The sequence below is a fragment of the Temnothorax curvispinosus genome, unplaced genomic scaffold (genome assembly GCF_003070985.1).
Source record: "Temnothorax curvispinosus isolate PA1 unplaced genomic scaffold, ASM307098v1 QBEX01007285.1, whole genome shotgun sequence".
In the NCBI taxonomy this organism is placed as follows: Eukaryota; Metazoa; Arthropoda; class Insecta; order Hymenoptera; family Formicidae; genus Temnothorax; species Temnothorax curvispinosus.
The window spans coordinates 1,519,642-1,544,585 of record NW_020217065.1 but is presented as its reverse complement, the minus strand read 5'-3'; the positions used below and the strand labels follow the sequence as shown (position 1 = coordinate 1,544,585).

Genomic DNA, 24,944 nt, shown 5'->3' with positions numbered 1-24,944 from the left:
CTCTCTCTCTCTCTCTCTCTCTCTCTCTCTCCCCTCGAGATTGGGCTATACCGATTCAAACTGATTTGATTCCATTGAATATGCGATATTCCAATTTAACCCCTCAGGCATGACTTTCTCGACGTTTCCATTTTAAGTGGTCGACTCATGCATCATATACGCTAAGGTCTTAATACGTATACCCAACCCTAACGTGATTGCACGACTGGCACGATCTTGAAAACGCTATTTACCGACGTATTATAGTCGCAGTCACACACCGTCGATATGTTTAAAGTTCGACGTTTTCGCGCTTGCAGAAATTACGTGTCAGTTTACGCGCGGCAATAAAAGTAAGTAACTACTTTCGAGTATTGAGCACGTAATAGCGTATAGTAGCAACGATATTACACATTATTAAAAATTCTGCAGGAATTTTCCTTTAAGCTTCCACCGACTAACAATCCATATTACGATATTGCGGATCAAACAAGAATTTGGCTGACAAGAAAATATCCAAATTCGCTGGTTCTGTCAGGTCACTTTCGCTCTTCGTAAATGATCCGTGATTTATGATCCCTCGGACGTGCCTGGTCGAAGATCCGCCATTACGGAAACAGCCTGTAGTTCTAGATTCGGCTCATTAGGCAGCTGATTACGTGGACGTGCCCAAATCGAAGTTCTATATACGTCAGGTCAATGGCGGCTCCGGCGTATTCCCCGTGAAACTTTATTCTTATCTAGCGGGAACCACTTGGCGATCGAATAACTAGATTTATCGCGCGAATCTAGTAACTTTTTACTTCACTGAATTTCCGATAACTCGCCGCTCCCGAGAGCCGGGAGATGAAAGATCAACAAGAAATTCGGGGGTAAACTCGAAATTTTCTACCGACCGCGTTGGAGTCCGGACGCGTTAGTTCCGACCTTAAGTAAAAAAAAAGGGTGCAGAACACTGAAGTGAGAAGGGAAAAAAAAGGAAGGACGAGATGGCTTTAGACCTCCGCAATATCTCCTTGCTCTTTCCTTCTCCCGAAAGGGAAGTTTCCACTTTTCTCCGTTTTATGGCGGATGGAATCTCCAGTGGTCGACGATAGAACTCGAATGTACGTATCTCGTGCCCCCTTAAATAACGCGGGTACTTGAAGTTTCGTTGGCACCGGTCACCCTAGCAGTGCGCCAATATTCGTCCCGACTAAATTCATGGTAGCGGGTACTAAGTGGACACTGGCTTGTCCCCGTGGCCATTCTCCTTTTTCTTATTCTCGGACATCCGTGGATATTTGAATAATCAATGCTCGAACTGACGCTGCATTTGTAACTTTCTAGTGGTTTATGTAAATCAGGGCGAACTGAGCGGAATGGATGGTTTCTTGGTTCCCCTCGCACAAATACTTTGTCCGTTTCCTATTTGGATTATTGTTGCATTATCCACGACGTTACAAAAATGAATTTGTATTTAAGTCATTTGTTCGTGTTAAGTTCGTGCCTGGATATATGTCTAGTATATTAGATTCTTAAAAAAAATTATGCAGGTAAAAATTGCAAGAGTAAAGTACGTAGTTTCATAAGATATATATGTGAATTTAATTTCACAATTAATTTTTCATGTATTTATCACTCTTTTTTTATATTTACCTTATATTGTTAAATCATATTTGCGTGTTTACTCAATTATCTATACATGTAATTTTAAATTAATAAACAGATATTGTTAGAATCTTTTCCCAACAAGTAGTTACATTAGCGGAGAACACGATGGGGAAAATATTGAATGAAAAACTGTGCACGTATATAGAGGTGCACATAAACTAAGAAAAATTGCATGTAGTACAAGAAAGTAATAAAATGCGAAATATGCGAAGTATAAATGGGGGTATTATGGACAAAATTTGATGGAGAAACGTTGTGCATACAATCACCGACTTCCATTTCTCTTATAAGAAATCTGAGCACTGATTCACTCGGATGATAATAACCAAATTACATAAAAATATCGATAAGAGTGAAAAATTAAATAACGAGAGATATGAAAAATAGAGCGAAAAGAGTGGAAGGAAGATTCGATTTTCTTTTACCTTGCTCACTGTACAATTCCCCTCTCATTCTCTTCTTGCCGTACCTTTCTCTTTGTTGTATTCCTTTAATACCCCTCTCATTCAATTTAGAATATATCAAGTCCGATAAGACTTTTCAAACAAGGGGAAGTATACGAGCATGCATATTAAAGCCAATGTATACAAATTGTATTGTAAAACGTTACGACATAAAAAAATACTTTTAACAATATTAGAACGACGTTACTACATACGCATATACGTGCATATGTCCCGAGGTGCGCACTCTCTCGGTATACATGTATGTACGTACATAAAAGACCATATCATACAAGTCTACCAATTTAGTTGAATACCACTAGTTATACTATAAACAGCAGTTCACTCTCGTAATTTTCAAACAGATAACAGGAAACATTTTTGACAACAAAATACGAATATAGAAACACTTATTTACGAATAAAAATTATGGAATTTATTTCAATGTACGCGAATGATATTGATAATGCTACGTTTATTATTGTTTCATTCTAAGCGCTTATTAATGTGATACGATGTGTTAAAAAAAAAAGGTGGACGAAAGAGAGAACGGCTGTGTACATACGAAGAAAAATTGGAGCGATAAAATATTACTTTAAATCAACATGTAATTAGTGTCGAAATGACAGCTGCTTTATATTCCCCCGGTTGATCTATTGTAATATTTTACAGCTGCAGTGATATATAGCAGTGCTGATATTTTTCTCCACGCAACAATGTATACAAGTATGAAGAGTGAAAGTGGAAAGATAAGAGAATGATTAATAATTATAATAGTAATAAATACAACATAGATAAGTAAATATAATAATAATGTTAAAGGTATTTGAAAGGTTGCAAAGTATAATTATTTAAAAAGAGGTAAAGAAGTAAGAAAAAAGTATGAAACATATTTTTAATAAAGGGTAAATTAGATAACGTTCGTAGCTAACTTGCTTTGATTGTAGTACACTTACACACTTGTCTATGTTCACACCACCTCTCTCTTTCTCTTTCTCTCTTTTCTTTGCTACTGGCCTTAACTCCTCACGTATCATCCTCCTGCAAAATATCCGTGTTAAAACGACACGTGCAAAAAAAATGATGTAGCGACGATTCGTATGGAATATATTCCTATAGAATTGATTATGATTGATTGAGTGTCACGATAATTATCTGCGATATTTGCAGTAAACAGTCTTGCACGCAATAATTGTTAGTTAACCATTCATCGACAGTATTCTGATAATTGGTCTGATCTTTGTTTTTACGTAATGCATATTATGTTAAAAGGGTTTCTAAGTTCTCTCGATGTTTAATCTTTCAAATAAGTATTTTGGTTCAATGGGGCTGTTAGAAAAATTATTGAGAAATTTAGTGAAGGTCTTGTTGAATGAGCCAAACCGAGTTGACGTTAGATTTGTACGCCGAAGAATTCGATATAGGTATTAGTCAAGCGTAAATTCGCGATACAATAAGGTATATGAAGAATGGCGGAGCAAATGCTTTCGATCATGAGGGCTTTGTACAAATGTGCTACATTAAATGAAGTCTACGTTTGAATGGATTTTCCCCTTTCTTCTTATCCCACTCGCTTACCATTGTGAGGATAGTTTGTACATCCTTATGCCGCTACGGCACTAACGACAATTTAATGGATCTCCTCATAATGACAAAAACTGGGTATTTCCTGACCAGTTTCTCCTATCTCTCAAGATTACGCTATAAACTGTACGATGCGTCTTTTTATGGACAGTATAACCGAATATCGACGCACGATGAGATTGCGTGTAAGTTATAACTTTTACTATCTACTTAAACGTATAGCGTTATAATGATATTACTTTCAATTAAGTTTTAATTAAGTTAAACTCTAATTAAAGCTAATTAAATTAATTTCGAGTTTACGTGCTCGTACATCAACAAATATTTTGTATATTCTAATGTTGTCAATATACTTATTTTAAATCACATTATTTTACGTTTATGTTTTATTTTATTTTATGTTTATAATATTATCATTAAGGATTTAAGGCAAATCAATTAAAATCTGTCTTTATGAATAATTACATAATAAATATTTAGAAATACAATTATATAATTATTATTATTTTTACTTCAAGCTACTTACATATTATTAGTTATTGAATTACATAAAAAATATATAAGGAAAAAATAAAAAAAAATCAAACAAATTATAGAGATCATGCAAAGGTAATATTAAGTTCTTCATATTCGGAATATTGCATAGATTCGCACAAATCAAAGTTTCACGAAGACGCATGATGCAAATACATTTGTTGCAAGGGCATATACCACGTTAAAGTCTATATCTTCAAGTACACTCTAACAGTAAACACAGACGCGTGTGTTCTCCGCAGGGACATTATCGGGACTAATAAACCTGCGAGCTAAACCGCGGCTGCCATACTTTGCCAAGAAAGCTGAGTAACCGTGGCCGTTAAAGTTTCCGTATAATCTTGGGATAGGCGGTTTCGTTCCGAGAAAAGCTTTACTTCGAACCCCATGCTCACACTGAAGTTTGAGCAGCATCCAAATCTATGCGAAAGGGTTACTTGCTTATTATATATGGCTCTTGTTTTGTACTTCCTATATTTTCTATCATAATTATTATTGTGCACATAATTAATAAAAGTTATTCGAGTTTTACTCTGCATTCAATCGTACAATATAAATTCAAATTATATTGTAATTTGTGACGATTTAATATATTTTGTTTCGAGAATTGAGAAACATTATTGAACAGTTTAGATATTGTTCGATCTTATTTTACATATCATTTTTTATATTCTTTGTTTCAAGATAATATCGTAGCCGAATAGTTATATGTGACATACATATTCATTTAAAAAAGAAATGTAAGTTCTGATAAATATAAAATATACAAAATAAGAGTGATTATAATCATATTGTTCGTATGCAATTTATATACTATTAAATAGAAATTTTCAGCTAAAATAACTTCAGCTGAAATAAAAAAAATCAGACCGTCTTCAGCGACGAAATACGGATTTCTAATCGAGATGTTTTCGTCGTATTCAATCACTGTGATATTCGGCGCTCGAGTTAGTTTCTAGAATCGAGTCTAGCTGGTGCTTCCCTCCTCTGGTTCGTTCTCTCGTTCTCTCCGAGTCGGGCCAAGCCAAGATTTGTAGTCGCCGCATAAATTCGAGCTTTCTCCCTTCTCAGACTTGTCCTAATAGATTGGCGGCCCCGATAAAGACGTCCAATACGTACGTGTGTATTTAGACACTCTTAGCTTCTGCATTAATAACGCCTGATTCGAATCAATTCATCTTAATCGTCATTTTATTGCTAAACATTTGTGGAAGCCTGTTGGCACGCGTAATAAATCGCGGTTTATGATATCGCTCATCCGGAATCATGCAATTAGAAGTGTGGAATGTGTATAGCCTTGATACATAGACCGCCGCTATACGTATAGCTACGACGTGTGGTATTGAAGATGAAAGCGGTTTTGCGTCTTTCAACCGAGATAGCGCTTATAATTAATATGCGGCAATCTAAAGGGTCAACAATTTCATTAAATTTTCTTTAGAATACTTACGTATATTTGCGTTGCACGAGCACGAATAAGAGAGGCGGAATTCGATATCTTTTTACCGTACATTTTTTTGCGAATTACTTTCCTACTTGATCAATCAGTCGCGAATCATCCTATTAGGTGAACCGTCTCGATAATCTGCCACGTGGATTTTTTGCGAGGATCGAGGACCGAATGTATAAACGGTGCAAGGAACACAATCGAAGATAAGCAGACGCAAAGGTGAGCTGTTTTAGATTAAGCCGGATGTAAAAAAAAAGAAAGAAAAAGAGAGAGATACGGGGAGGAGACGAGGATAGAGACAGATCCGGACCGAGAGAGAAACTGATCCGAACGTTTAAAGAGCCACGGGGGTGTTCAACAGCGTTCCGCACTCGACGACGAAATGGTCTCCCACCTCGCCGAAACGGGAAAACCAATCCTCTCTCTGCACCTTCGTTCGCCTTTCGCCCATGTGCCTATATTACCTTCGATCCGCATCTCTGCAAGCCCTCGCCACCCTCCGCAGACGGCACCCGCCGCCGCTGCCTCCGTTACCACCGATCCAGCCGACCCCTTGCCGCACACCTCCATTCGTCCTCGACCCTCTAAACTCGATGTGTTCGGCACCTCCTCCGTTCCCGAACCTGATCCCGCCAAACTGTGCAGTATGTTCGCAGCAGGCGGCAGCCCTCAGGAATTTCATTTCGTGTGCGAGGCTAATTATACGCCGAGCTTTTACATACGAGGCTGTCGCTATTTTACTATGGGTCAGCATGGTGCATGGCTTTCCAAGTTGCGCGCTGTTCGTACCGCTATTCCTCCATAAAAATAACTATGATCCGTATCCAGTGTTCCGATTGCACTGTACTTATATATTAGAGGAAGCAATAGGAGACAATTATGTGAACGAAAGCGTGCACGTAATGAATTTCGTAAACAAGCATAGAAGTTTGTAATGATATATCGCGATCGCTTTTCTTTATAATACAAAATTAAGACAGTAAAAATATGTAATAAAGGGAAGATTTCAATTCAAGAATATTACGATCTATTTCAACGCGATCTTATCGTCTTATCGAAGCAAGACTGAGGAAGGAGAATATTGTATCCGAATATAGCATTGCACGGCGAGATACGTGTGCACTTACAGGATTACGCGCAAGGATTTCGGCCAGCTAGTGAGGTTCATACTGTCGTGAACGTATGTTCGTGTACGTTACGCAAATTGTCATATTCATCGCGAGCTCGGAACTGGAAGACCGTGTCGCCGAGATGCTCGTAAAAACACGTTAACCAGACAACTGTATTACTGTTAGATTGGTCTTGGTTCCGAGGTGCTGATAGTAGTGATTGCTTGGTCGAGGAATCGGGGTTGGGTTAGTGGTTGCAGCGGTGACTCGCTCGGCAACTACTCACGAGTTACTACTACAAACATTGAGTCTCTTTCTCACTCTTTTTCCTGTGTGCTCGGTCTCCGGCGATCTATCTTTCCATGCGGGTTCTCGCACCTACGTCGCTCATCCCTTTCTAAAATCACCGCCTTATCCGCCCTCGCGCTTGTCTACCATCATTTACTTTCGACCACTTTCACGATTAAATGGCCGCGAAATTGCGACTGTTTTACGTGAGCTGGATAGTCTAGTCCGCGGTAGCTTTACCGTGGCGGATTTTGAGAGAAAAATGTTGAGATGACTCTGAAATTCCGGCGAATTTCTCGTGTTTCCATCTAATCAATTATTTTACATTATTATTCGTAACATATGAATAACGAAAGAAATATATGAAGGAGACTGTACTAGATTTCCCTTTTCTTCATGCACAGCAGCAATCTTATCTAACGTGCCTATTTTATATATGTACTGGAAAGCTATTGGATAACATTGTTTTTTTATATTAAATATATGAAGGTAGTAAATCGCTATATGTCACAAATGTTGATGCGAGCCTACGTATTTTTAACTTCGGTTTTAATATCAGTATGTATAATTTTTTAATCTAGACCGGGCTCTCTTCCCCTATTGTTTGTCCTTCCAATTTCTGCTTTGTCATAGTGCTATATTTCACATGTGTTTGCCGTAATAATTTTCCCTGGTCGATTCATATGTAAAAACGTACACGCTCGCTTCATGCATTTGTGCCTTTTGAAAGTGATGTATGATCTTGATTGGCCGAATCGTTCTGAAGTAGACGTCGTCGAGAGGACAAACGAGCGCCGATTTACATCGGAAATCCGGAGGCGAAATTGCGCGAGGACGAAGTAGGTTTATCGGCACGATTTGTATAATCGTCAAAGTTTTTGGGATTGAAGCAGGGCATACGCGTACACCGTCTCTTGAGTAAACTCGATCGATCTCGAGCTACGGAAATCTAATTTTACCAAGATACCGTCACTTTTGTTTGCTGACTGTCGGCGTAATGTAAATGCGTATATAAGAAATTTTTATTTATTATTTTTATCAAAATGTATCTTTAATTTAATCATTCATTTGTTTGAATTTCTACATAAAATAACAAAAATAAAAAGAAAAATGTTTTAAATCGAGGATTTTACCGTACATTTTGGTCGCTCACTCAGCAAAGAGATAATCTGCCAGCGGTTATATATTTCATCATTAAATGTATGATTTAAAAAAACACAATTAACCATTCAGATAAGTCTCTACATATGTATATTGTAACATAACGCACTTTACAATATAATGTTATTTGAATAATAGTATTAAAATATCTTTAATATTCTAGTAAAATGAATTTATGGAAAAACAAGCAATGCATCTTTTATTGTGCATTATAATTACGCGCAACATTTATAATTGATTGTCACGTTCTATTTTATAAGTCAAATAAAATAATTTAAATTATTTTGAATAACATTATACATGGAGTTATAAATAGAATTTCAATAATAATAAAAATGCTTTTTTATTTATTACACGTCTTTTGTTTCTCTAAAAGTGTCTTATAATTTGCTTTTATTTACTCCAGTATTTAAACATGCCAGTATAATTAACCAAGTGAAATATTTAAACAGAGGAGTTTGTACTGAAAACTAACACAGCCATTATTATTCCCGGGACAATCATCGATATTAATTTCCGCATGCGTTCTGGCTTACTGTGCTAAACGGCTCAGTCGATGCTATTCGATTGAAACGAAATCGTATTTTAATGTGCATTATATTTGCGCTAATATTTATTTCAACTTAAAAATCCACACTTCTCTGAGTCGCGTTTTCATTATTCGAACGAATTTCGAAACGCATGGATAAATCAATACGACAGAGTGTTCCGAATAGCTCTGAATTGCGGACGTGCAATAGGAAAGACCAAGTGTTTTAACGACCAAATGGATCTTGCAACGACTGACTGCTGTTAGTACACACAGCCAAGAGGAGATGCACGACCAGGATACGTTGCCTCTTGTGCGAAATACATCTCAAGTGTGGGTACTCCTCAGAACAATACCTACGGGATTCAGTGTAACATCCACAGTCTGGCTCGGAACATTACCTCTTTCGAAACGGGTCACTGAGAACGAACTCGGAGCAATTATAGTGACGACGAAAGATGTAGTCGTTTTCATCGACTTTTAATGTTTTCTGATCAATAACTGTTAAAGATGTAAGCTTATTGCGTAAGTTGAAAAATATATAAAACAAACATAGCACTAATAATATTTGCATAATTATATATAAAATCGATCTTTTTGACTTTTGTGGCGAAATAACGTTATTAATACTTTATATACAGACGTAGAAAGGCTTTTAATATATTAAACTGAAAGAAAATCGAAAGCAGTTTAAATTTAAATTTCGTACTTTAAATGCTATAAAAAAATGTCGATTCTAATAACAAGTGTATTAAGTTATATAAGATTTGGTAGAGATTATCGTATCTATTATCGTTGACAATATGTCTTTATTCGTTTGTGATTTTTCTCGTCGAATCTCGTGGTTCGTAAGAAAAACGAAAAAAGAATCGGAAAAAGGAAAAGAAAGAAAAGCGTGTCAAGGCTTTAAACCAACGCTAAGGGTCCCAACCTCGCCATGGATCAACTGTAAATGACAAAGCCTCCAATTTCCGTCAATTTATACAAAATACACGGTAGAAGTGCCTTGTCTATTTCTTAAACTTTTACGAGATATATCGCATTTTTTTATATTGACTAGTCGTATTGCGACGTAAAAGGCTGCGTTCTTAATTCGTATCACGCGCGGATTTCGTATTCTGTCCGAAAGTTTCACATTTCGCCGCATTATCGAGTCAGGAAGTCAGAGTGACCCGGAGATACTGGGGCAGAAGAAATTGCGGCTCATCTGTACGAGAGGCTCGCAAGCGTTGTGGGCATCCTTCGATTAGTTAAATCGTGCGAGTAATATAAAAAAAAAACCGATTTAGCACGTATGATAATCTTGCCAAGGAGAAATAGGACAAGAAACGTAATACTCGTGCAAAATACATAATTAATTAATCTTGTTTGTAATTATGACCATTAGCAATTTGAAAGGGGCGTAAATTTCCATCATGCATATATGATTATTAAACCAGAGAACAGCTACTATTACTCACAACCTTTAATCGAAATGACGATGTTTAACATCGCGATGTTATGATAATACGTTGTGTCACGATAATTAATATACACCATATCTGAACGGATAAACAAGATATTTAGGATGTACATCTATGCAGCTCATATATGATAATGGTGCATATGCATGATGGATATGCTCTGGTTAGTTGGGCAATTAGTCGTTGCTTAAAATGTAACAATTTACCAATCGATTATGGAAGACCATGTTTATTAATCTAAATTAATATAGAGTTGGGGCAATAACATGGCCAAACTTTCGGGCAGATCAAACTTTCATATGTGATTACTAATTTATATCAATATTCATCTATAAACTCAGTTATGATAGAAGTTTAGCCAATTCGATCACGATAGAATCTGGCTGTTAACAAACAAGTTCTGTTGAATATTTTAAGGATATTATTATAAACGAAAAAATGAGCTTAAAAATTGTATAGGGATTGTATAAATCCATTTTAACTGATGGCTCTCTGTATTTGCTGCCTATAAAATGTGCTCTACGAGATTCGGAGTGTTACCGCATTCAATCCTCCGAATCAATTATGATGGCAATCGGGCATGATCAAATTTGCCAGTCTATGTTTAGTTATTACCAGTATTGCCCGGTGTCATATCCATGAAATACGATGATAAGATCCATTTCCATCATGTTATGGTTGTGTCAAGGTCTTTAGACTCAGCAAATTGCGTTACGTGAAGTTTGATGGATAATCCCGGACGACATGATACTAATCACGTTACCGGTTTGATATCAAAGTCAATTGGTTCTCTGCGTTCGTGCAGGAAGGATGTATCCGCGTCGCGGTCGATCGCAAAGAGTGCGATAATGCTTTGAAACGGGATACACGCGCGTCCTATGGCTCGTTTCCTAAGGGATATAAACTTCCCGTTCCACGGCAATTCCAACCAATTTACTATTCATGCTGCTTCAATGTACGCCCAGCCGCGGGCTGTTGTGATACGGGCAGCCAATCAAAAACTCTCGTCGGAACAACCGACCGGCTGGCCGTCGATGCAACAAGCAGAAACCTCTACTCACAGCCTAAAGCGAGGATGGACGGTCGGAAAATACAGGAGGAAACGATATACAGGAAGAAGAGAGGGTGGGATGAGTGGGAGGACGTACGGAACGTACTGAGCGATTGTTGGTTGGTAGTTTCGTTTGTTGACGTTTCATCCAGCTTCTGTAGTGTTGCGCATACATGCGTTTATACAACGATGTACACTTAACATGGCGTACCACCCAGGGGAGGATAGAGAAGAGTACTTGACTCGCCCCTTGAGCTATAAAAGTAATTATCGGCGGTTAACGATTTTTAACGTACACGGCTACACCAGGCGATCGCTAGGTTCTCGTTGGATGTAGATTGAAATCATGTGGGATAGATCGTGGCGGATAGGTCGCGGATAGGTCGCGCGGAGAAAATCACAAACGTGGGACACCTTTAATTGAATTGCCCTTTGATTTTCGCGCGGCTTCATCAAACCGTGACACTTTGAAACGGCTAACCAATAGAATATCAGTCGTGGCATATGATGTCATTTCTCTCATTCTTCGATAATTGATAAAAAGATTCACTGCTGGGACATCGTTTTGTATCGTAATTGCCAACTAAAGGAAATCATTCAGCTTTTATCGTGCTTTATTAGACGTTACGCTACCGCACTAAATATAATTTATGTTGATTTAAAATAATCTCCTCTCGAATAGTTTTTCGTCAAGGAATGTGAAACATTCAAGACAGAATCTCCCCTTGTCTGTAACCAAAAGCCATCCGTATTCGCCATCCAACGGCTTGTCTCACTCCGAACCGAGTCGAGTTTAAAATCACCGTGTAATTTAATACAGAGTATAGTCAAGCACTCCACGAGGACTCGTCGAGTTGTTGGAGATTTCTGTCTGAACTCGGCTTCTCTCGATCATGAGAAAAGCGTCGTGACAACAGCCTCGTAATAGAAGCTCGACGAGTGGCAACGTGTTAGGGTCCGCAGCGCGATAAGAGGCATCCCTTCTCCTATTTAAGGTCGTAAGGCAAGCGATAGATGAAGGGTGAATTTAAAGGGGCCGGCCAACCTCGCGTCTTCTGGCCGCTTTAACTGCGGGACGACCACCTGCAAGTAGACAATCCGGATCGACCGGTGGCACGCATACGGTGTACGCTAGCTGCACCGCGATGCCGGGGAATGTATCGTAAGCTTCCTATCTAGCACGAGCGTACTTGCGCACTTCAGTGCCGGGAAGTGTGCCGTATGTATTTCCAACAAGACTCGACGCTTAACCCACGCAAACGGACTGCGTTGCTTATTCAATGTCTGCACGTCGACCACCCGTCAACCTTGATGGACTAGCCTTCCGATGCGTTAAGATTGCGTTAGATACGACGATATCGCTCACAATTCCCAGGCGTTCGTGATAAACGTGACGATTCCGCGCTATTGCTCTAACAACGTTTGAAATAACGTGGTATGAACGTTAGATGGATATTTACGTGGCGTAATATGATATCGATGCGCGCATGGTAATTATGCGGATCTCTATTTCACTTGGTTGCACGTTGTGAAGTATCCGTTTTAAACGAGAATGCGCACACAGTTCTACCCCTTTTATACGTACAGACGAAAATTCCGAGCGTTAATGGAGAATATTTGTAAAATCTGATCGTTGTGGTAAAATCGAGAATAACCGACTACGCACACTCGGTGCTACACTATTAGGATTCTATCTCGTTTCGTACCTTTATTCGCATTCTCCATTATATGGATGTGTTCAAATAGTGGTGTAAAATCTAATGCGTCCACAAATGTGCATAAGTACAATTGAGATTATAAATGATCGTGCCAGGAATTATAATAGTATTATATTTCGAGTTAGCTGTTATGCACGTTATTGGAAATTGTATTTGTAATATATATTGGCAATTTATGTTGTGTAACACTCGTGACTATCTTCTATTAATTTGAATTTTAATTAGTAACATCTCTTCCATATTTAGCGAATATATAAAATACTTTATTTATAATGAAAAAATATTCTTTTGTATAGTTTATAATTATGATGCATGCATACTTAGTCAAAGTTTAGCCAGTACATTTTATTTTGTCTCTTTCTCCTTAGTTACATATATTCTATTATACTCATAACGCAACCTTTAATGTGTATTATTGAGATATATAAGCTATTCGTTTAGTGTATACAGAAATTTTATATGTGAACGCAATCATATTTTGCGTTATTTAATAACGAGGACAAATAATAATCATATAAAATGGCTATGCGTGATAAAATATATTTCACGTTCAGCATGTGCACTAAGATTTAATAATAAAATGTACTGTATTATGATATAACTATTTTTATAAAATACGTGAATTTTGTATTACTTTATGAAATTTCAATGCATTTCTCTCTGTTTTATTTTATAATTATCCATATTTTTCTCTCGGACATATCATGACGTAACGAATATCTTTATAAAATAAATGTTTCAGCAACAAATGTTGCTTTTTAAAATATAACAAAAATAAATGTTAAATACACTTTTAAACGAAACCAAATCGATTACAATTCTCTAAATTGAAAATTTTATAAAATAAAAAAAAATAGAAAAACGTAAAATTTATTTGAATTGAATATCGCATTTATTGTGATACAACATGTCATCGGGATAATATGTGTACGTCATCGTTTGGTACCTTCGCAAGTCCTGGTTCGACTATGTCCGATGCCGGTGGCGATACAAACTTTCGACATTAACCCGTACCCAAGTTTGTCCTTTCACACGCCAACAATCATATTTTTGCCTGACCGCAAAATTATCTAATTGCCATGGCTATAAAATATTGGCCTAGTTGCCGGATAACTTCGGGACTCAGTCAAATTAAATGCTGGCACGATCCAACTATTCCCTAACTTCCTTTTCGCTTCTTTTTCCTTCTTTTATAATGTCATATATATATATATATATATGACATTATATATATATATATATATATATATAATAACTAAGAATTTATATATAGGTATGTATATAAAAACGTATACACACACAAATGCAATATATATTGCCCATATACTCGATCCTCTTGTTAAGATTGCATTACGCTTTTCATTTATAAGATAAATACAATTGAAATTCAAGCGTTTGTTCTTGCGGCGTATTCTATTCATATTCGCACGCGAGGCAAGCAAATTATCTCAATTCCGTTTATTTATTTGCGTGATGGTTGCCTTGTCGATATTTGTTGAAGTATAACTCAAGTTTCGATACAGTCGCTGTAACGTCTTATCGTTTCGTTGAGATATCCAGATCAGCTCTAGGCACGGTGGTTATGGCCGCCCGATCAACACCGCGTTTTGGATTTGCAGATGAGAGCTGACGCAACCGTCCGAAACGTTGTTGAAAAGATATCGAAGTGAAGAGCAGAAAAGTCCTGGGGGCTATCATATAAACTCCACCACGTGCATGTAATTCAGCCGAGTAAAACGCTAGCCAATAAACTTGCACTCGGGACTTCTTCTGTTTTCTTTGAATGCATTTCGTGGGCGCGCCTGCGTTGTAGTCTAGGAGGGCTCCGTGCTTCTCGATATTTTCTACGGCGCGTTGTTTTTCTTTTATCGTCCCGCTCGAACTTATTTACCCGTCTAAGCTTTTGATATCATATTTTATCACAGGCGAACGAATTCACGCATTGCCTGTTCTTTATTTCGATATAGCAGTAAATATAATAGTATCGATACACCTCGCTTGATATGCGCCGTGGAACATAATGTACAAAAGAACAAACAAGATCTTTTAATTAAACGTTGTTTTATTGTTATTAAAGGATTGATCTCCTTCTTAATGAATTGTTATAAATATCTTCTATATATAAAGAAAATGTAGTTTATGATAAAAAAGAAAGAATTCTCGTTGTTTAGAAAAATACACATACATACCTATAGATTTAAAACATTTAAATAAAAATGTTAACGACATATTACAATATCATTATTTGAGAACGGAAAATATTGGTTTTTTTTAGATAAAATTGAAGAGTGTCAATACATTGTCAAAAATAATATAATTTAATTAAATTTATGTTGCTTAATTTATCAAAAGAATTACTTTAGAATTATTCTATACATATATCATAGAAATGTTAACATAATGTTATAACATGAACATGATATTAAAATGTAATAAAAGTCTTCTTTCTTTAATCTAATTGTTACATACTTTTAAATATCTAATTTCAGATTTCTCTAATAACGTCTGTTTAATAAGATTTCTGTTATAAAGGTCTATTATAAATTGGTTATGTGTTGCAAGAGTTATGACGTTTTGTGTGTTGCTAACTTTTCTTGTAAGGCAATTGAAAGAAATTACTGTTGCTACTAATGCTAGCGAAGCAGGAGCGTGATATTATGCGAAATGGTGACTTTGAAGTGTGTAATTTCGCACATGTATATGCGTCTTACAAGTTGTATACAATTGGCCATCGACACAATGTAAGAATTTGCTTGAAGCGTGCCAAGTCGTTCACTGAAGTTTGAGAGTTTCGTTAGAGTTTCGTAAGATTGCCAATAAGATTTTGTATTTTTCAATGTGAATAACGTATTTGAAAGTATTATTTAAACATAAAATAAACTATTATTCATTTTTAATCGGTTAGTTATCGATTAGCTGATTAAAAAGATACAAATTTTTTTAAATATGTTTTAATATATTTGTACAATTGCAGACACGTAAATAAGTAAACGGTTCTAAATAGATAATAGTTTTAATATTTTATTCTTTGAACAAACTGTGTCGAAAGCTTCTTAAATATTTTATAATACAGCAAAAACCAGAATAGAAAAAAATTTAATATATTTAGAGAGGATCCAAACTTTACTGTTAATTAAGTTAGTAATCCACTCGTATTTAATATTACTTTAAATAATTTAATACTATATATGTATGATTAGATTATGTCATATATTTTTGATATTTACTTGCATTTACGCATCATATATACTAGACACCACAGATGCGCGCTTCGCGCGCAATATTTAGCTTTAACACATTATGCTATTACTATTACACTATTAACTTCTTGATACACACAATTATCAAAACATACGACAACAGCTGCAAATAAAGTAAGCGCAGCGAGAGAACCAATCGGCATCGCGAAAAAGAGACAACAATAACCGCGATATATTCGAGTATCGACTTTGCACGCCTTTTTTAGAGAGGGAAAAATGTTTTATAAAATACGAGCGTTTTCTATAAGATACAGTTTTATTGCTTCAAAGAGTTGGAAATAGAGTTTAAATTATTTGTAACAAGATAACCGAAATTTTTGGACTATTGTATAATAAAATTGAAAAAAACAAGATGCGAATTTTAGACCTTCATATTATAGAAGATCTTGAAAGTCAAAATGAAAATAAATTTTCGAATTATGTCGGTGTAGCTGCTTATAAAAAATGAGACGGACAAGATGTTGAAACCATCAAGCGCAATCCAGGGTTTTACTGCGAAACTCAACATGTAGATTCGGTTAGAAGTAAAAGTAAATTACTTTTACGTCTAACAATAAAGTTGAAGGTAAAAGTTATAAATCAATGTAATTTCACGTGATTGCGTTTTTAATCGCGAAAACGTATATCCGCGCTTAAGAACTGTCACGAGGGCTGAATGTTTACAGCGCGAGAGAAGGCGAACAAGGTAAACTTCTCTACGAAACTATTATTTTCTCTTATGAGAAATTTAAGGTACGTTCGTCGAGGAATATTAACCACGTAAAGGTGGCCAGCAAGAAAGTACTTTCTGCGAATTTGGCCTATGCAAATACGGGTGAACAATCCGGGTAGGTCGAGTTTGCAAGCCTTCGCCTAGTGAAAAAGTTTGGACGCCCCGCGACGAATACTAATTAAAGACTTGCGGAATGAAATTAGTTAGCCGAGGGGTCGCGGGAGGGGGGGTGACTCTCGAGGATGGACGATGGAGTCCTCGACTCGGCGACGAAGAGCCGCTTATGATAATATAATAATACTTACTTGGGGCCTCGGAGTGCTACCTCCAAGCTCATTATGCGTTTAGTTCATAACTTCAATTGGATTCTTACTATCCCTACCGAGCCGGGGCTTTCATCCGACCGTTGTCTCAAACCATCCTAATTATACAAGTAATTACTATAGCGAAAGAGAACGTTTCAACTCATTCATGGCCGCGATGATGCTGCATAAGCAAAGATAGTTTATCCCTTTTGCAATTCAAATATTTTGTTCGAGATATTTGATTAAAATTTATTGTACTTATTATAATTTCCTTGCAATAGAAATACAGTATCATAAATTTCAGTATTTAAACGTTTCTATCATATCACGTATATACCTTTATTCGTCAACATTTTTGATGGCTATAGTTTCTTTTCATTAGAATCGTATTTGGTTACTTCAGAATTCGGTGCATTTTGAAATGCGATTTACGACTTACCGTCGGTAAACGCATTTTAGAAGAGAGAAAAGAGAGAAAAGAAAATATTTGTGACCCCCATTGCTACGGGAAATTTTCACAAGGTCCATACTGTCGCTCGCCAGGCTTTGAAATCAATCTCAGTACTCTGGGAACATGATAGTACGACGCGAGTAGAACTTCTTCCTTCCTCCACCTCGGTCCATTGAAAAAAGGCTCTTGAGTCCATCTCAAGGTATCGATTAACAAACACTCGAACAGCTAGTGCTGCCTTTGTAGAGCCCGCTTTGCAGAGTAACCGTTCGTGGTAAAGCCGTTTCGAGCTTTCCTGAATGGCACAGTGAAAGCTTTCTGTGCGAACGACTCACCGAGTGTTGCACAAGAGGCGGACCTTTCGAACTCCACAGAATAACGCGACCGTGCGCATCCATTTGTGCGCGGTAGAATTTCGCCGACCTAATCGAATTCCGGTTGCGTCGGCGAAATTTCCGCATTCGCGACCGACGAGCGCGATATTTAATTTAGCAGCGCCGATTTGGTATTCATGACGAGACATGGCTGTGGACGTAAATATAACGCTTTGACGGAGCACTTGGAAATATGTATCGACCCTTTGATTTTCTTTTCCGAAAATTGTACCGATATTCTATTCGTCGGGCTGACTTTGACTCGTCAAAATTGCTTTTAGCTTTTGCCATCGAAGACTTGTACTTAACATGCTTCTTATTTTTAGATAAGCATGTGAAATTCTTATAATCTTATTTTCTCATTTTTACGTTCCGATCATTGACAGTACCCGCTTTTATACAGACGAACTCCTTATTGTATATTTATGTTATACAATATTTTGTAAAATTTTAGAAAGTAACACGATAACGCGACAACGTGACAACGCGAAATAAGAAACCTGACAGAAAACTTACTTTGTTTAGATGAGAGATTATGTAGGACATTGAATTATACCTACATTCGTTTGCGGCGATGTATATAATTAAATACTTTCACCTGCTATATCAAGAAAACCATTTATCACGATAGTAATCATGCTCTATGCTACACTCTCTTATGCAACAAAACTTTTGACCGTAGTATGTGAAAGTACTTACCCTCGGATTTAGGTGCGGGAGGTTTGCGAGTGGCCCAATTTGTCCGAATACTTCTGCCACCGAGCCATTGGCCGTTCATGTTGCCGATGGCACTCTCTGCTTCCTGAGAAAAGACAACAGGAAAAATCAATATTTCCTGTCGGAAATTCGAATAGCGACATTCATGTATTAAAAGCAGAAAAGAAACTATTTTGTTAGTTGTTAAACGTAGGAGGTTACATAATTTTTGATAGTAATTATGTTGAATTTTGTAAACATTTGTTTATAATTTATAATATTTGCTTTGTTAATATTTCTAATCGAAGTTTTATCATTCTCCTATGACCTATAACCTATATTATTATATATTTAAAAACGATTTTCATTCTTTTATTTTTTGCAACGTTGGTTTTCGATTTTACAATAAAATATCTTTTTTTACAATGCCTTAGTAGTGTATCAAATTTTATTTGGTCTTTATGCTATTGCATCGTTTATTAATTTACTTTTTGTGATCAAAACAGTCGTTGATTTTACAAAAAGCATTCAGACGGCAATACAAAATATTTTTGCATATATACCAAACGGTCGTTTTATTTTATAATACACTTTATCGAATGCGTATGAATGGATATGATTGCAGTTAAATTTACAAAATTCTTGCGTTACAATGCTATATCCTGAAAACACACGCTAAAACACACAAATAAATGGTATAATACAAAACGCAAAAACAAAGAAGATAATCAATGCTTTTGTAAAATTCGTCACGTAATTAACGCGAATTTCCTAAAAAATTATAAATAATTGTGAAATTATGGAAAAGATAGGGACCGTGTGTATTTACGTATTACAGAATGCTTCTAAGGGATTTTACCGAGAGGCGAATGAAAATACGCGTCGTCGCGCAGTGCCTCTGCGAAAGCTCCTTTATTGTCTCTCGCAACGTCTATAACAACAATTGCGGGACGTCGCGTCGTAAGAACCGCGCGACGGCATCCGCGCGAGACGCGGCGGGAGGATGCCGCCGCATTCACACGCAAAACCGCGGATAAAACCAACAGGTATGTTGACGTCAATATTATCCGCGACTTATTGTTGATTCAGCCGCGGTATCCCGCCGGCGTGGCCCTCGATCCAGGTCAACTTAATATACGTTTTGAAATTTTATTCGATCGACTGCACTCTTGATTCCCCGGATTTTCGTGAACCGCTTCGGGCGATCCGGGACATTTTCCATTGCGACATTGGATTCTCGAGGAAGGGTTGGGAACACCTATGGCAAAGACGAGAAAGCACCGCCGACGTATACATATTTCTACGAGCTATTTGCACAATTCGTGGACATTCGACTGAAACGATTTTCACGGCGGTAACCAATCCGTCTTCCTATACATTCATTATACGATTCGTATGGAAAACAAAATCTTTATATTAATCGCGAAACTTGCGGAAAAGGTAAAGAAATAGCATCACCGTGATATTCGCAACACGAAGCGAGAAATAGATACAGTATGGCACACGTCATCGCTTGCATCGTGCAGTACACGCACAAAGACATACATTCGCGCGACATCGTGACGATGGTATTCGGACGGTAGATCCCCAGGATGGCTGAGAGATGGAGACCTAAAAATATTCTCGACACGAGGAATTCCCCGAAAAAGTTTACTGTTCGAAAAGCTCTTTGGGCATGAGAGACGAAGGGAAGATACCTCTCTTTCTCTCTCTCTTTCTCGTTTCCTCCTCCCTCTCTCTCTCTCTCTGTCTGTCTGTCTGTCTGTCTGTCTGTCTCTCTCTCTCTCTCTCTCTTTCTTCCCCGCTCTCTAACCTCCCACAGTCTTTACCTCTTTCCAGTCTACCCTCTGCCGTTCTCTGCTTTCAGCCATTTGCGCCATTCGGGGCGTCCTCGGCTTTGCCTTTGCCTCATCTCCAGCCGTTACTTTCTTCCACGGCGCAGGCTACGCTTCAGCCAGCCAGTGGCTCTCTGCGCTTTTCTGCACGATCCTCATTCTCCCCGTCGCACACCGCCCGCTAGATAAAGTATTTCCGATTCGAATCTCCATTCCCGATATGATGCCGCACATTCGCGCGGTTAGCCTAGATAGAGCTCAGGCGACCGAATGCCCGTTCTAAGCCGATTCTAAACTTCGGTCGATATCCCGCCTCTTCGACCCGCAACCCCTGAAAACCAACGCCGCTTGCCTCCTTCCGTCCGGCGTGACCAGGGCGTTTACGTGGTACCAGAAGTGCCACCTCCAGAAGCCAGTTGCCTCCCGTCTCACCCTCCCCTTCCCGCATTTTCCACCGGCGGCCGGCAGTTTGAGCTGTCCAAGCACCCATCAAATCGAATTTCTTCCGCGGTCAGCGATGCTATAGGCAGACGGGAGCGCCGCTTACTGACACCCAACTGTTTTACACGCATTATTAAGTCATGCGCCGGCACGGAGTAACGCGCTGTCGGATTACGTGGCCTTAACGAAACTTTCTTCTGCACCAAACAAACTGTACAAAGCCCGATTGAGATCGACTTTGCCTCTTTAAGCTTGTCTCTTTTAAATTTTACATTATTTATGTTAATTTTTTATTGTTTTTCTCAATCAAGCTCTGATACATGTTCTTAATCAAAGGTATAAGTATTTTTAACAAATTGTGGTATATAAGAATTAAACTTGTTAGCGTTTTTACATATCTTGTTAGCAATTATATTATAATTTCGTATTTAACAAGAAATTATTAGATTAAATGGTAACATTTGGTTTATTAATAACTAGCTGCCCCGGCGAACTTCATACCGCCTAACAGTAATGAATGTAGTGATAAGACACGCAAATAGTCCCTCTCTCTCCCCCTCTCTTTTTCTCTCCCTCTCTCTCTCCCCTCCCTCTCTCTCTCTCTCTCCCTCTCTCCTTCTCTCCCTCTCTCCCTCCCTCTATGTATTTTTTCTATGTATTTGGATATCTTTCTAGATTAATTTTTTTTTTCACGTGAATTTTTCCGATATTTTATTAGTTATTCTGCTATTCCGGAAAATTCTACCCTTATTTCATATACTTGTGGTAAAAATTCGGCCCAGCCGTTCTTGAGTTATAAGTGTTCTAACTAACCCGACTTTCTTTTATATATTAAGATTTTTTGTTGAAACTTTAATACAGTATAAATGATATATGTTTGTACAAACCACACGCGCTAAGATGTTTGAACTTTATTTGTTAGGATAATAGGGCAAAACTCCAAGCGGTATTTCTATCGAAACGTTTCCAATTATTTATTTAATTTGTTCGTACAGTCGAGGAAACTTAAGTAACATTTCAATTTTTAATAAAAACTGTATGACTCCATGACCAAATAAAAATATGACCTGTTGTTTTAAAAATTCTGCGACTCGCTACGTACGATATTTCTATTGCATCAAAAAATAAAGACTATTTATTTACATGGCTATGCGTATATTCAATGCCACGTGTCAACGTGGCCGTTATGCATTCGATATTTTGACTGCAGCGTAAATAAAATAACGTTAACACATACGAAGGCACCCGTTTTCCAACGCGTCGTAAACGACGTTCTAATTGCTTTCGTTTACCTACCTATAGCGTAGAATACAAATCTACGCGAATGGAAGCACGCTTTTGTGTATTTAAGGTCGTGAGTCGTAATATCGCACGATTTATCGATCAAATGGTAAAGCAACAAAAGTTGACAGTAACTGGAGCGACCTGAGCACTTACGTAGTATGTATGTAAGTACACACCGGCTATCAACTGGTAATAGGGGCAGAGCTTGGACTACATGACGGATCCATCTACGCATTGAATACATTGTACCATATTCGCTCATGGAAACGTTTTATCAATACATATTTCTTTTCGAAATAACAAATCTCGGTTTACTACTATTTCGTTTGAAAGACGAACATTCGAATCATAAATCAATTTCCATCGCGCACGTGTATAAAGAGAACTGTTGCCTAGTAGTAACGTATCGTCGCACCTGTGATGAATGTCGCGTATAGATACACGAAACGTATAGGAGCACGCAGCGGGACATTATAAAGCTCGGTATTCATTAGATGCAGTATTTGGGAGTTCGAATCTGTCTCCCAAAAGAAAAAAAAAGAGAAAACGAGAATCCCGGGAATTCCTATTTCGTCGTACATCTTAAAAGAGCCAGGATGTTAGATGCTGGGCGATCAGAGCTCGCGATTTAGATACGTGTATCCGACGGTCGAAGGATATAGTGGCGGTGGGACTGGTCGGTGGACGGGGGATAGCGGTGGGAAAGGAAGGGGAGAAATTTTCGCGTGTTCCTCGAGGTTAACGGAGACACTCGGGAAATTTATACTTCGGCAATAGTAATACCGCGGGTGTGAGGCAGGTGCCGGCGGTGGTCCAGATCGATAGGACATTAAAACAGAGGGGAAACGGAGAGAGGGTCTACCTTCGGGGCAGGCGCCTCGACGAATAACCCCGCCATAAACGGAGGAAAGCCTTCTTTTACTCAGCCGTACATCTAACTTCGCCGTGATTTACGTCGCGGATTTTGGCGGGTCACACTAAAACTCCGGCCACTCTCCATTTAGCCCCGAAAAATGATGTTGTAAACCGTGACGGTCGGACCCTCCTCCTTATTTGATCAGCGAAAGCCGGGAGGACGGCGTCAAGTTTGACATACTGCGAGAGTGATGGATGTGATTTCGCAGTTGTTGTCGTTGAGAAATATTTGCGTTCTTTCCGACTTTGGGGACAATCGGAGTTAAATGCGCGATAATTAAAATGCTGCTCGAAAGGGAATTATCTACTTTGCCGTTATGTTGCCGTAATTCTGATTTACATAAAAATGCATCGAGCTCTTTTATCTCCTTTACTCACACAAGTGCTCTGCATGCAGATAATTTTTTATTTCATTTTTATTATAATCTCGTAGGAATGAAATTACAAACGTTGCTGTTTTAATTGACGTGCTTTGCATGCTCTAGCCTTCTTTAGAACGACTGCTTTTTGGACTTTCTTGAAAGTGGCCACATTCTGGTAAAAGAGCACGTTACAAAAAAGCGTGATGCATAAAGTTTTCTTGTAAGATTCTGCAAGATTCTGAAGTTAATTCGGAATAAGTACATTTTTGGTAGTTAAGATTTATCGATTGGTACATACTCTCGGACTTATCTTATTAAACTTTTTAAATAGAAAGAAATTCCTACTGCTAAAAATAAATGTTTTTCATGCTGTAAAATCAGAACATGAATGAACAGAGTTGTAAAATTTTGTGTTTGAGAGCTATATGTCCCTAATAATTTATATTTTGTTGTATTTCTTAAAAATAAACATAACTTATTGACTAGCAAGATTACATATTGTATATTAATCTACTTTTAACATATAAATGTGCATAATTAAATGCGATAGTGTCTTGTGTAAAGTTTAAATATCGTAGCTAAGGCTCATGTGATAGAATCAGTTTATTATCTCAGCTACGATATAACGCTAAATTTCATACTTTTTAAATAAAGAAACCGAATTAATAATATCGCTCGCTTACCGCCTTTTTGACGAACGAAACAAATCCATATCCTTTGGACTTTAAAGTTTGGGGATCTCTGACGACTCTGCAATCTCTGTAACATAAATGTTATATTCGGTAAGATAATAGATATAAATGGAGTGTAAGAATAAAATTCAATTAATCAAGAAATCTTACAAATATATAAAATTCAGTGGTTAAATCCAGCACTCCTTTCTAATTATTTCAAGAATTTATTAATTAAGGGATCTTTCATTTCAATTCGTATCTGACATTCTTTTTGCATCTGATGCCAAGATTTAAATAACTTAAATAATTACTAAGTTTTTAATAACAATTTCATATACCTTAATCACATTTTCTTTTTGTTATAAACATCGAAATAATGCACGTATGAATGTAATGATATTTTTTTCTGAATTCATTCCCGTCTGTGTCTTCATTATTGCAATATTACAGTACTCGTAGCGAGAGACTTCAATTTGTTTCATGCGCAATTGAATTTTGAAACGCTCATATCCTCTGGAAAAGTACTGGTGACATTGTCGGGCGAATTGGGACCGGGTTGCCCGCGCGGACCATCCTCGACGAATTCTTCCTCATAATTAAGATTCCAGTAGCGCCCGGCGGACAAAATTAGGAATACTGGAACGCCCTGGGGGCTGCAGTCGTTTCGGCGGGA

General features: G+C 37.6%; 1 protein-coding gene across 9 annotated transcripts in view; it reads right to left on the bottom strand.

Moving 5' to 3' along the window:
• LOC112456887 (nucleolysin TIAR) overlaps positions 1 to 24,944 on the bottom strand; it is a 529,776-nt gene that overhangs the window by 22,702 nt on the left and 482,130 nt on the right. For all 9 annotated transcript variants that reach the window (XM_025019673.1, XM_025019671.1, XM_025019672.1 and 6 more), the window contains 2 exons: positions 24,281 to 24,356; positions 18,764 to 18,866 (listed from right to left, as the gene is read on the bottom strand). In XM_025019673.1, coding sequence (XP_024875441.1) covers positions 18,764 to 18,866; positions 24,281 to 24,356 — 179 coding nt within the window. The remainder of the gene's footprint in view (positions 1 to 18,763; positions 18,867 to 24,280; positions 24,357 to 24,944) is intronic.